At 46.1% G+C, this 13,432-nt stretch overlaps 1 protein-coding gene across 1 annotated transcript; it reads right to left on the minus strand.

Moving 5' to 3' along the window:
• Positions 1-7,205: 7,205 nt before the first annotated feature.
• LOC132022471 (tRNA-splicing endonuclease subunit Sen15-like) lies at positions 7,206-7,780 on the minus strand. The gene has a single exon (XM_059407721.1). It carries the CDS (start codon positions 7,778-7,780, stop codon positions 7,274-7,276), a length of 507 nt encoding a protein of 168 aa, XP_059263704.1. The 3' UTR covers positions 7,206-7,273.
• Positions 7,781-13,432: the final 5,652 nt, after the last annotated feature.

Below are 13,432 nucleotides of genomic sequence, written 5' to 3' on the forward strand. Positions count from 1 at the left end.
AATTGGTATCACTAGGTAGGCTATGGTTTCTATGTGCACTTCCTTCTAGCTGAAATAAGCCAGGCCCATCTTTCACATGTCGTGCATCTTTGTGATATCGCGGAGTGAGAAGGATTGTAAAATAAGGACCTGACTCAAAAGAAAAAGGCAAAATCCGATATAACAAATCTCAACAGGATATAGGAATTGTGTAGACTGCTTAGAGAACAAGAAACTGATATATGCAAGACTCAGAATTAGAAAAATTTAATAATCCTATTGCTTCTGATTATTGCTCAAAATTCAGAAACTGTGAAAGATGAAAATACTCAACTACATTTAAAAACAACAACTTTTGGGGGAAGCTGGGTAGCTCAGTCAGTTAAATGTCCAACTCTTGATTTTTGACTCAGGTCATGAGACCAAGCCCTGCCTCAGGCTCCACACTCAGTGGGAAGTCTGCTTGGGATTCTCTCTCTCCCTCTGCACACCCACCCCATGTGCATGCGTGCTCTGTCTCTAATACATAAATAAAAATTTTTAAGAAAACCACTTATTCATGGCAAAAGTAAAAAAAAAAAATACCATGGGCAAACACGAAAGATGAACATCAAACTTGGACAGAACATCATAATTCGTAACTTAGGCAAGAGATAAGTGCCTTAATGTATAAAGAGCTCCTATAAAGAGAAAGAATAAAACAAAGAATGAGCAAAGAACATGAGGAGACATTTCATAGAAAAGGAAAAGCAAATGGTTCTTAAATTCTGGGGTGTCTGGAAGGCTCAATCAGTCAAGCATCTGCCTTCAGCTCAGGTCATGATCCCAGGGTCCTGGGATGGAGCCCCACATCGGGCTTCTACCTCAGTGGGGAGTCTGCTTCTCCCTCTGTCTCTCCCCCTCCCACCCTGGCTTGTGCTCTCTCTCTCAAATAAATAAATAAAATCTTTTTAAAAACCATATAAAACCACCATAATAAAAATTAAAACTGTGGAGATAGCATCTTCTACCATTAGTACTGGAAAAATCCCAGCAGCTTACTGAAGCTGGCTCTAATGAGCCCACAGGAACCAACTGTTAAATTTTTAGAACTATTAGCAAGCCGCTCATTAAATGCAGCCATTACTAAGATTTTAATTTTATAAACTTATAATTCATACACTATGTTAAAAACAAAGGAAGTAAACCCAGAACTTCCTAATTCTATTATACCTCTCAGTATTGCCTCTGCTGCCTTCATCTCTGGTGTCTGTGTGGTAGGAACAGCATGCAAGAGTGTGCTAGTGGCCATCTCCTCCCAAGTCCATGGTCACAGACATCATGCTGGTAGTTTGAGATCAGCCTGTGTGCAAGTGATGACATTGTGGAAATCAGCAGACACTACAAATCAGGGCTTCTCTACTTTGTGTTTGCCAGCATGGAGTTGTTTTTTAGAGGAGTTTTTTTAACCATTTACCAGCTCTTCCCTGCAGATTCCCAAATGTTAACAACACTAGAAAGGCTGGGGAGAGAGCAAGCACTGTCACTCAAGGTCAATGGGAGGGTCCAGGATGACAGAACCCCGTGAGGGGCAATTTGGCAACATGTACCAAAATTAGAGTTTGATGCTATGCCCAGCACTTCTCCTTCTGAGAATCGATTCTATAGCTCTGCCTGCATGTGTGTGAAATGAGGGCATTATGGGCTTATGCAGCAGGGCCTATAAGAGCAAAAGACATGAGTTGCCCGGATCCTTCGCTGGAGACTGCTGAAACCACACTCAGTCCATCCTGACATCGGTCTCCTACTCTGCTGTGACAGAGAAGGCGGGGCCTTCAGGAGAATGAGATGGAAAGACCTCTAAGGCACAGTGCTCAGAAAAAGCAAGGCAGGACGCTTCTTAGGTAAAAGGGAAAGAACACCAATGTATTTTTGCTTGTTGGTATTTGCATACAGGAACCGTAAAGGATAGACAAGTACTAATTAAAACTAGTCACCAGGTTCAGGAAGTGGTTTGGGTCTTATGGGATGGATGGGGGAGAAACTTGTTTCTGCACCCATTTTAATACAGTTTTACTTTTTAAACTATGTGAATATATCATCTATTCAAAAATGTTCCCATTAATAAGTCATCTTTATGTGATGTTATTTATTAGGATGGAATCTGACATGTGATTGGTTGCAGCTTTTCCAAGTATATAAAATTTGGAATACTTTGTCAATAGAGAAAAAGAGAGAACCGCGTTTTGATGCTGTGGTCCTTGACACAGGTAGGTTTGCTAGAAAATTTAGATAAAAGCAAACATCAATGGTAAAATGACTGAAGTCTGTGTGTAAGATGTGTTCCCTGTTGGTTTGCAATCCACAGGAATTACAGGATTTATTTCTTGATAGGGCCAGAAGGGATCATCTGTGACCACAGTGAGATGTGTTATGATATCTTCTTGCCCCAGAAGCTGAGAAGCACCACTGTGGCCTTCTGGCAAGTCAGGAAGTGAAGCAGTAAAGTTATGAAGCTGCAGATGTATGGGCAGGTGGGGCAGAAATCCCAGCAGCTTTGCAGGTGGTGCCTGGAGCAGCCAGCTGCTTCAGCATTCTGTGAGCCAGCTGGCACTGCCATGTCCCAGAGCCACAGGCTACTCCCCGCTCCAGGGCCAATGTCCAACACTGTTTGCAGGCCAGGCCCATACCAGGAGACACCAGCCAATGATAGAGGTCCCTTCTTTTATGAACATCAGTGTGACAGTGGCCTTTGCAGTTCCTGAGCAGAATGGCATCCCCAGCCACTCAGAGGGAACTGTATACCTCTCCAGTGGCCCTGCTGCCCCACAATGGAATTCATCTCCTTCCCTTGTCTACGAAGGTCAGGTCCTCAACTTCCCACCTTCTCCGTCACTGCCATAGCTATCTCTGTGCCATGAACACGTCATGCTTCTTCCTGCCTCAGGGCCTTTGCACTTGCTCTTCCCTCTTCTCCAGATCCTTCTCAAGACTCAGGAGTTAAGAGTTTGGTCTCTAGAATCGGACTTCTATTTCTGTGCCAAAGAAAACCACAGATGTGGACAAGCTCATGGGACCTTGTGTTTCTGAAGTAAGCAGTGGACTCCCATCCCAAACTAAGGCTCAATAGGCTCAGCATTTCCTTCTCAACAGACCTACAGAATGGGGGTGGGGAGAGAAGCATTCATTTTCCTGCCTCTGTGATTCTTTGCCTTAGTAAGCAACATTTTACTCTTTCTGTTTTCCCTAATTAGCTAAAGGTTGGGCTCTCCTCAAAGACCTAGCTTCTGCTTTATGAAATCCCGAAGAGGGAGGAAGAGGGGGAATCTTGGTCCAAGACACTGAGGAACTGCCAGCTTCTCTAGCAACAGGAACAAAGGCTCCAGTGAGCTGTCCATCCGACTCTGTGGGACAGCCTGGGCTTGCCATCCAGCGGGACATCATCCTGGCTGCAGCTGGGTGAGCAGCTCACTTGTGCATTCGAGCGAACAGGCTTACACGGCGTCTAGATTCCTAGCAGGGTGCTGTGGACCCGAGGGAGTCATTGAGGATGGCAGGAGAACCTAGGCGTGCCTGGAGGGAGCAATGATTCTGTTTTCTTTCTGATGAAATGGATGGAATGTTTAAAAAAAAAAAAAATCGGGACGCCTGGGTGGCTCAGTTGTTTAAGCAGCTGCCTTCAGCTCAGGTCGTGATCCCAGCGTCCTGGGATCGAGTCCCACATCAGGCTCCTTGCTCAGCAGGGAGCCTGCTTCTTCCTCTGCCTCTGCCTGCTATTCTGTCTGCCTGTGCTCACTCTCTCTCCCTCTCTCTCTCTGATAAATAAATAAAATCTTTAAAAAAAAAAAAAAAGGCATTTGTCTTTAAAAAAAAAAAATCACCACCACTAGAACGAAGATGATATAATGAAGGTGGGCTCTTTGCAGGCCCCAGCAGCTCCATGAGGTCAGCACCTCCAGGATTTACATGCAGGAACATGACCATTGAGGCTTTTTTTTTTTTTTTTAACTGAAGCCAGTAAGTGATATACATGCAGATAACAAGGAGGGGTTTTTTTTAAAGTTCATGGTAAGAAAAAGGAATAGGAAGAAGGCAGGAGGGAAATGGAAAGAAATGGTCGCATTGCTCACAGACAACAGTCAAGGTTCACTGAATGTGTGCAGGGACAACACTTACAGGGTCACGACACCCACTGGGAAGGATCCAGAAGGGGATTGTGGCTGGGGTGTGAAGTCACGAAGGCCACTTCTCCCCAAAATGCCAAAGACTGATTCCACTGCCCATGACTTCTGGACTAGGGAGCTAGCAGGACAAAGGGTGCCGTCCATTGAGAAAGACTAGGTCAGGGTGAGAAGGCAGAGAGATGAGTAACCACCCTTGCAGGAAGTCAGGAATGCCAAGGCTGCTGAGGTATACCCCTGCCAGGGCCACACAAGGGGACCAGCTACAGGACTAGGAATTTCAGCATCATGCGGTGAGAACAGGGATCAGCTGTCCTGTGAACCACGGAGCACAGGGAGGGACCCAGCCCTATGGGGGTTGTGTGTAGTCAGAATAGACTCCCAGAAGAAGTGGCATTAAAGCCCCCAAGGATGTAGTAGACACAGGTGTGGCTGGAGGGCAGGAGCCTCAGAGAAGGCAACACTTCTCCCATTTCCTCCCATTTGCTGGGTGAAAAGTGAGCTGTCAAGCCCGGAGGGCACTTTTCCACATCATTCAGAGATTTGGGGCAGTCTGACCTGAGGCAGAGCCTAAGGGAGGGCAGTGAGGCTGTTATTTCATCCAGGTTAGCCTTTACAGACATCCACACCACTGATGTCCTCCTCCCAGCATGGCAGCAGCCAGACCCAGTGTTTATGAGGACTCAGCAACAGCCCCTCGGCCTGGGTCGGGGGGAATGGGCAGAGCCCGGAGTGCATGGCCGGAGGATTCCTGGTAATTATACGACCATGGAGAGAATCCCCTATTACTCCAGGGAATGGGTCACTGTCCGCAAAGGTCTCTGAATGGGACACCTGCTAAATAATATACAGGAGCCCATTTTTACATTCTACTGCTCACTGGCTAAATGCAAAATCCTCTCTACCTATTATTTTAAGTTCCACGAACAGTTGGCACTGACAACTGCTCTTCTGTTTGCCTTGGGTGAAATGATGCCCGGTGGGTGCATTGACCACAGACCCCGCCTGAAGACACAGCAGGGCCCCAGAGCCAACCTGTTTCCTGAAGCCTGCTGCTAACTGCAGGTGTAGCTGGTAAGCCGAATGATGCTGCCAGGGACGCCCCGACAGGCTTTGGGGACGAGGTGGGTGCTTGCCGAAGACAGCAGAGGGCATCCTGAGCAGCACATGGCATGCTCGGCCTGCCGCAGTACAGGGTGGGCACGCAGACGTTAGACACCCGGGAAATAGAGACTCTTGACTAGGATTCCCTCGAATTAGGGGATTTTTTTTTTTTAACACAATAAATTGTTTTGGGAAAAAGTATTCCCTGCTTATGAGAACTCTTTTCATGCACTGAAGAGGTGACTCTGTCAACAGAGACTCTGAGCAAAATTACTTTATCTGCTCACAGAAGCAGCGAGAGGAGAGCAGGAGGCAGGTCCCAGGACGGTTAGGGGCCTGGGGTCAGGCGGCCTTCAAGGGGCTGGGACAGGAACCTCTGTACTCCTCTGCCAGCGAGGGCAGTCAGTGCAGCACACTGTAATACATACTGTCCCACAGATGCCCACAAGCTCTGATGTGCTTACGGAACACATTTATGTTTGTGCGTAATATATAGTAGCATACTTCATTACTCAGAGATGTATCTACTTCAACAACGTTGTTGCTACAATTGTGCAACCTTTACCCTTATTTTAGTACTTTCATTATAGAACACTAACCTCTTGCCCACAAAGGTTTTCTAATAGCTTTTTTATTCAAGATTATTTTTTATTTTAAAACATTATTTAAAAAGTAATACAAATAAAGAAAAAATTATAATACTAAAGAAAGACGAAGTCACCCATTTATTGCTCTGCCACCCTATTATAGGAACAGTCATTTACTTTGTCACCCTTTTACTATATGCTTGGTGTGTCACTGACAGCCATGACCTTACCCATTCATATGCCATTCATAGCTTGCTTTTCTAATTAAATATTTTCTTATTTTTTCATTTATCATTAATTTTTAATGAGTATATAATATACCATTCATTGGCTATCTATCTGTTTATTAACCATTTCCTTTACCAGGGGTTGGCACATTATGGCCACGCATTTGTAAATGAAGTTTTACTAGAACACAGCCATGCCTATTTATTTACATATTGTCTATGGTTGTTTTTGTACTATAAACGCACATTGGAGAAGTTTTAAGAGAGACTATATGGCTTGCAAAGACTAAAATCTTTCCTTTCTGCCCTTTGCAGAAAAAGTTTGCTGACCCCTTCCTAAAACTTTTAAGGGATCTATTATTTTGGCCATTATAATTAATGCCACTTAGAATGTCTCTGTGCATATAATTTTTATACTCTAGGCAACATAATTGGGAGGTATTGGGAGTAACTCCACAAAAGTGGAGTAACTGAGTCTATTTAATAAAGATGTCTTTAAGTCTGACACCGTCCCTTACTATCTTTCTTGTAATACTCTAACTCTGATATAATAAGGGTGGTGGTAATAAGAATGGAAAGCAAGGCCTAGTACTTCCTTTATTAGGTAGGAAGTAATTAATCAGTAGCACCTCTCTGGTCCCTATGAATTTAGCATGTATGTAACTTTATACTCTGGATAAGCATACCTTTCTTCTGATTTAAAGTCAATAGTAAATGCCACATAAAAACCAATGGAAAGAAAACTGTTACTTTCTAATGGGGATTTAAAAGCAGACTGAGCAAACTCTCCAGGTGTCCATGTGTCCAAGAAATGCCATCGCGGGCTACCTGAAGTGGCCAAAAGGCACTGAGAGGGTTGAATTAGAGAAAGGTGACAGTCTCAACAATGTGTTAGCAGAAGACAGCAAGGAACAATGAGGCAGCTATGGGTGGGGGATGAGAGAAGAAACACGTGCTCCACCTCTCTGAACACATCCTAAGCACCAACTTGTATATAACTGTAATTAAACTGTGTCCAGGTAAAAAAATTCTAGAGCAACTACCCTATACTTATGAACAAAAAAATTCTTCTATCTGGGAAAGTTTTATTCTTCAAAAAGAAAAATTTATGGAATGGGACCAGCTAAGTCAACCCTAACTATCTCTGAGATAAAAGATGAACTAGGCTGATGGATCTCAAATCCAATCCCACAGTGAGCATCAGGGAGTACAGGTGTCATCTTCTAAGGGAAATATTCTGAGGGTCTGGCAGCATAAATCCATCAGTAAGTTTATAGTAGCCTATCGTGGAATCGGACTCCACTATGGCCAAAGTAAAAGACATTGGCAAATCTGGATCACCTTGCAATTTCCGAGATGCCTTCAAAATCTCCCTTATCCTGTTATGGCTGAGGGAAGCACTGATGGGTGTAGGCACCACAGTCCGTAATCCTTCTCCTTCTATCTCAGTACCGATGAGGCAGATGAGCTGGAGATCTGGTAATCCAACACAGTTTACTTCATGCCAACTTTTACTCTCCATGAGGTCCAGGTAAACCAAAAATGCTATATAAACTTGGCTGGCATCTCCTATATCTAATTCCATCATTTCTAAATACTTTGGGTAGGTGCCCATCCAGGCGTCCTCCGGAGCCCATGGGTGGGCGCCGCCGCCGCCGCCAACACCGCCCGGGCCCAGACTGCTGCAGCCTGGGGTGGGCTCGGAATCATCGCGCTCTGCCATGCCGGGCAGGGGGACGAGCCAGTGGTGCACTGCGCCCCGAGCCCGGCCAGAAGCCTAATAGCTTTTTAAAAAATATTTTATTTATTTATTTATTTGACAGACAGAGATCACAAGTAGGCAGAGAGGCAGGCAGAGAGAGAGGAGGAAGCAGGCTCCCCACTGAGTAGAGAGCCCGATGCAGGGCTCGATCCCAGGACCCCGGGATCATGACATGAGCCGAAGGCAGAGGCTTAAGCCACTGAACCACCCAGGTGCCCCCCACAAAGGTTTTCTAAGGCTCAAATGAGAAAACACATATCTGCCCAGTACTTCATCACCAGTGTCTGGCATTTTATCATATATTCTTTGTGATTATTATTTGTAGCAACATTATTAGTTCTGTTATCACAATTTAATAATTAGTGGGGCACCTGGGTAGCTCAGTCAGTTAAGCATCTGCCTTAAGCTCAGGTCATGATCTCGGAGTCCTGGGATGGAACCCCACATCGGGCTCCTTGCTCAGTGGGGAGTCTGCTTCTCCCTCTGCCTCTGCTGCTCCCCTTGCTTGTGCTCTCGGTCTCTCTGTCTCTGTCTCTCTCTAAAATAAAAACAAAATCTTAAGAAAAAACAATTTAATAATTCTTTCTGAGATGAGTTAGCACATAAATTAAGAAAGCATGAACATTCTACTTCTTCAAAACATTCTAAGTTTCAGAGTGCTTCCCTGTAATCCAATTACCCCTCTCCTCACATTGCTGGGATGTGTCTGCCCGCTTGCACATTCTGTGAGCGCAGGGTCAGCTGACCTCCTCGTTCCGCTCACTCCTCTGCACATCCCAAGCTGCTGATAAGCACCTGGGCTTCTTTTCTTCACCTCCACCTCCCCACTGAAGGTCTCCGCAGAAACCCCGGGGGACCAAAGCAGCCGACAGGAGTGTGGTTGGAATATTCCAAGCATTCAAGTTCCCCCAGGGCTGACTCAGGGCACGGTCTGGTGTTGTTTTTAATTAAATTCAATTAATTAACATATAGTATATTATTAGTTTCAGAGGTAGAGGTAGTAATTATCAGTTGCATAGAACACCAGTGCTCATTATATCATGTGCCCTCCTTAATGCCTATCACCAAATTACCCCCCCATCCCCCTCCTCTCCAGCAACCCTAGTTTGTTTCCTATGATTAAGAGCCTCTTATGGTTTGTCTCCTTCTCTGGTTTCATACTGCTTTATTTTTTTCCTCTCTTTCTCTATGATCCTTTGTTTTGTTTCTTAAATCCCACATTATCAGTAAGATCATATAATCTCTTTCTCTGACTTCTTTCACTTAGCATAACACATTCTAGTTCCAACCATGTCTTTGCAAACAGCAAGATTTCATTCTTGATGGCTGCATAGTATTCCACCAAGTGTGTAAGTGTGTATGTGTGTGTGCGTGCACGCCCACACGCACACTCACACACACATCTTCTTTATCCATTCATCTGTTGTTGATGGACACCTGGTAAGAGTCCCTTTGTTTTTGAGGGCCAGTGACTTCCTGATAACAGATTCAGTAGTTTATGAAGTCCCATGACCTCTCTCAGACCCAGCAGGACCACCTAATGCTCCCAAGTTGTTATTTTGGGGTGACTGACATGACTCACAATCAGGATTAGTTACATAATTTTCAGGAGTCTGTGCACAGTGGGGTCCTCCGAGCAAAAAGCATGCAGAATTGCAAGATGGCAAGAGCAGAGCACGGAACCAGGCCCTTCTGAGTGCAGGACCCCTGCAACTGTGCAGGCTGCGCCCTGTGACTCCAGCCTGTTGCAAAGGGTTGGACAGGTGTTTTGCCTCTCTCTTGCTTACATCGTCTACTCATTCCCTCGGGAGGCACTCCTCTGGGGACTGCCCAGGGAGCTAAGCAAGAGTACTGACAGACAGATGGACGCAGCTAAGACCCATCCCTCCGCTCCCACTCTGAGCCTCTAAGAGGCCGGCGCAGGTGCCTCACTCCCGATCTCTTGACTTTGCTTCTCTTGCAAATACAGAACCCTAAGTCTGTGGACCAAGTACAGGCTGAGACCCCACAGCACAAACTATCAGAAATGTCTCCAGTGACTCCAACAATCCAGTCGAATGAAACTCAGCAAGTTGTGGGTTAAATGTTTCCTCTCCTTGCCTTCCTTTAACTGTTACATGGGTGCATTTTAATGAAATACAATCTTTTCAGCATGTGATTAGTTTTTCCTCCACTAATAAAAATATTTCAAAGCACAGAAGGCTTTTAGCAGTGACGAAAGTTTGGGATTCCTTTTCAGCTACAACTCAAGTTCCATCTAGGACTCAAATCTGGGGATGAGAGCTCCCGCTTTTGCAATCAAATTCCTATGGTCAGGGAGTGCCCATTCTGTTCTTCCTAGTTGGTATGAGAGTTCAGACCTTGACTGGAGGCAGGTCAGATGCACTCCCCAAAGCTGCTTTTTGAAAATACATCTGAATTCGATTTTCAGTGAGCACCCCGCCCCGCATCTCTGTCCTCCCTGTGGGAGACCACATGCTCCTTCACACGAAGCTTCCACGCTCAGAACACTTGTTCGAATTACGTTTGGAAAGGGCCTCAAAATTGACCTGTCTCATCAGGATCCTAAATGGTGGCAGATTGTTCTCTGAAGGTACATTAGCTTTCTGCAAATAGTCCAAAGTTGTTTACAGTCAAACTGTAAACAAAAGCAGGGCCAGGAACAAGAAGCATCTCTGCTCCCAGCCAGCTGGTGTTCTGTGGGCCAGCCTGGGCTTCTGGGGAAATTTAAGGGGACAGTTCCTGATCGATTCTGGGCGGGTCCCTTCAGGGCTTGGTTAGAGTGTACATTGCCCAGGGGGTTTCTCTGAGGAAAACAGCATTTGTTTTACTCTCTACATTTGGGGGTGTTTTTAAGTATGTTCTAATTCCCTGATCTATAATAGAATAGCTTTCATATTCTTTGCAGAACACATTAAAGCTACTTAAAACTTTTTTTCTCTCTGAATAACACAAACAAAACAAAGAAACTTAAACTATAACAGACCAGGAATCCTTTTTTTTTTTTTTTTTAGGGCAAGTAACTTTCTCTAACAAATGTGGTAATTTCTGAGGTCTCAAGAGCTCTTTCTATGTCAGATTCTATTTCTTCAGACCAATGCTGGCCACGTTACAAAGTCTAGAGCAACATTCTCACAGCTCTGGCACCTTTCCCTCTGGGACTTGGGATGTTCTCCTCCATTCCTTTAATCCATTGTGGATGGGCAGGCAGGGGTGTGGGAAAATTGTTCAAGAGGAAAGGAAGGATTATCCTAAAGTCAGCCCCAGAAACCGGGACTGAAGATGGTCTGAAAAGCACGAAATCAAGGTCTGGGTTTTTTCTTTCCTTTGTAGAGACTGTACTTATGTAAGCAAGATCTCAAAGAGCTATCTCTGAACTTGTCTGTCTTGTTCACAATAAAAGCCACAGGGGAAAGTGGGGAGCCTGGGAACCCCAGAGATCTCTGGGAAGAATGAGGGAGGCAGCCCTCACGTTCCAGTCTGAGCCTGCCAGACAGCTTGACATGTAGACCAGGCTTTTGCCAACTGAGAGACCAAATGATGGGCACAAACATTAGCCCCTCATATAAAAAGTAATTAATCACTAGGAGCTTGCTGTAATTCTGTCCTCTGCTCACATGGTCTTGGCAGCTGTCTGCTCCCAGCCCCATAGCTGGCTGTTCTAAGGCCTCTACCACGTACAGGTGGAAGGCCCAGAAAAGAAGTTCAAGGTGTGGGTGGCAAAGGGGAACATTAACCCCAGAATGGGCAGTAATCCCTGGCTCAGGAGCCCATGGGCTGTGGTGTAGGAGCATCAGATGCGGGCCACTTCTGAAGGACACATTCCCCTCCCATCACAGGCATTGCCAATTTGCATGAAAACATTTTTCCTGCAGGTGACAGGGAAGTGTCTTAGGAAAGGTGTGCATTTTTCTAATGTGCGCAAAGACCCTATAGAGGCTAGCAGCAGTTCTAGATTCAGTCACTGATCAGCAGGTAGTGGAGAAGCAGAGAAGAAACACACCACCTCCCAGGGCCAAGTAAGACTTGGAGAGGAAGGGAAATGTGAGCCCATCTGCTTTGCTTCTGTTGTCACCTCTGAGATCATACTTTGGTGGGCATATTCATTACAAAGTAAACTCAGCCTACAGTTAAGAGAGATCAAAAATAATGAGGAGGGGTTATTCTCTCACATGGAAGACAGAAAATGGGCTTTCCAGGGTTAATACGGTAACTCTAGAAGGTCAGCAGCGACTAACCAGCCCAAACCAGCCTGGCCCCACCCTGCAGTCTCTAGAAGACACCCTTCCCACTCAGAGGGGTGCCCCCAGCTGAAGTGCTCAGCAGTCAGGGGCCAGCAGCACATCTTGCCATGAGTCCCACGGCCCATACCTGCAAACTCTGCATTCAGAATCCCCTTATCCCGCCCTATGGACTCAAACAGCATGGATTGGGGACAAAACAACATGTCCATCTCAAGGTCCCCAAGTCCTGGGCCTGGCCACTTCCATCACCTTTCCGGAGGGCTTTCAACACACAACCCCGTCCTTCCTTCTACACCGTCTTTCTCCTGCTGTCCCGCCCCCTTGCTAACATCCTCTGCAGTCACCTCCTGCTGGGGAAGAACAGTTACTGGCTCAGGCCAGGCCCTCTAAATTTCTCATCCCATACGTACTCTCTAGATAAATCCGGGTTCCTTGAGAGGCACCTCTGCCCCCCAGGGTCCTTTCTTTTTTTTTTTTTTTTAAGATTTTATTTATTTATTTGACAGAGAGAAATCACAAGTAGATGGAGAGGCAGGCAGAGAGAGAGAGAGGGAAGCAGGCTCCCTGCTGAGCAGAGAGCCCGATGCGGGGCTCCATCCCAGGACCCTGAGATCATGACCTGAGCCAAAGGCAGCGGCTTAACCCACTGAGCCACCCAGGCGCCCCCCCCCAGGGCCCTTTCTGAGATGAGATCATATCTAGGAAATATTTAGGACAATTGCAGCAGGTCTGCAGGAATAGCTGCCAGGCATTATCATGAAGGCACAGATTCCTGGTTGGAAAGAGTCTCACTTTAGGCAAGTTAAGTCTGAGAGGTCTGGGAGACTTCCATTTGGAGGGGGCCCACAGAAGATAGGCTTTCCCTAGAAGATGCGTCTAGACTGTATCAATCCTAGAAGGAAGGCATGAATGCAAGGATAGCTAACCCTGACAGTGTGCCTTGCGCACACCATCTCTCTCCCACTATGCTCCCCCATCTCAGTCAAGAGCATCATCGTGCACGGACTGCTCTGGTGAGAACCTCAGAGTTGCCCTTGAGTGCCCCCTCTCCCCCACCTCCCACATTTTCTCTATCAGCGGGCTCCACTCACTTCTCTAGACCACAGCCATGACCTGGGTCCCAGCCACTCTCCCTCTTACCCAAATGATGCAACTGTCTCCTCACTCAGCGCCCCATCTCCATTCCAAATCCCTCCAATCCATCCCCCTCTCACACAGCTTCTGAAGTCTGACCCAGATTGTAACATTGCTCTGCTTAAAATCCTCCTATGATGCCCCACTAGATGCAACATTAAACCTGAACTTCTTACTTTGGCTGTGTGTCAAGGCCCTGCCCATCTCTCCACACCATTTGTGCTAGCTCTACCTG

The sequence above is a fragment of the Mustela nigripes genome, chromosome 7 (genome assembly GCF_022355385.1).
Source record: "Mustela nigripes isolate SB6536 chromosome 7, MUSNIG.SB6536, whole genome shotgun sequence".
NCBI lineage: Eukaryota > Metazoa > Chordata > Mammalia > Carnivora > Mustelidae > Mustela > Mustela nigripes.

Coding starts and splice junctions, on each gene's coding strand:
- LOC132022471 (XM_059407721.1), bottom strand. CDS start 7,780: ATGGCAGAGCGCGATGATTCCGAGCCCACCCCAGGCTGCAGCAGTCTG.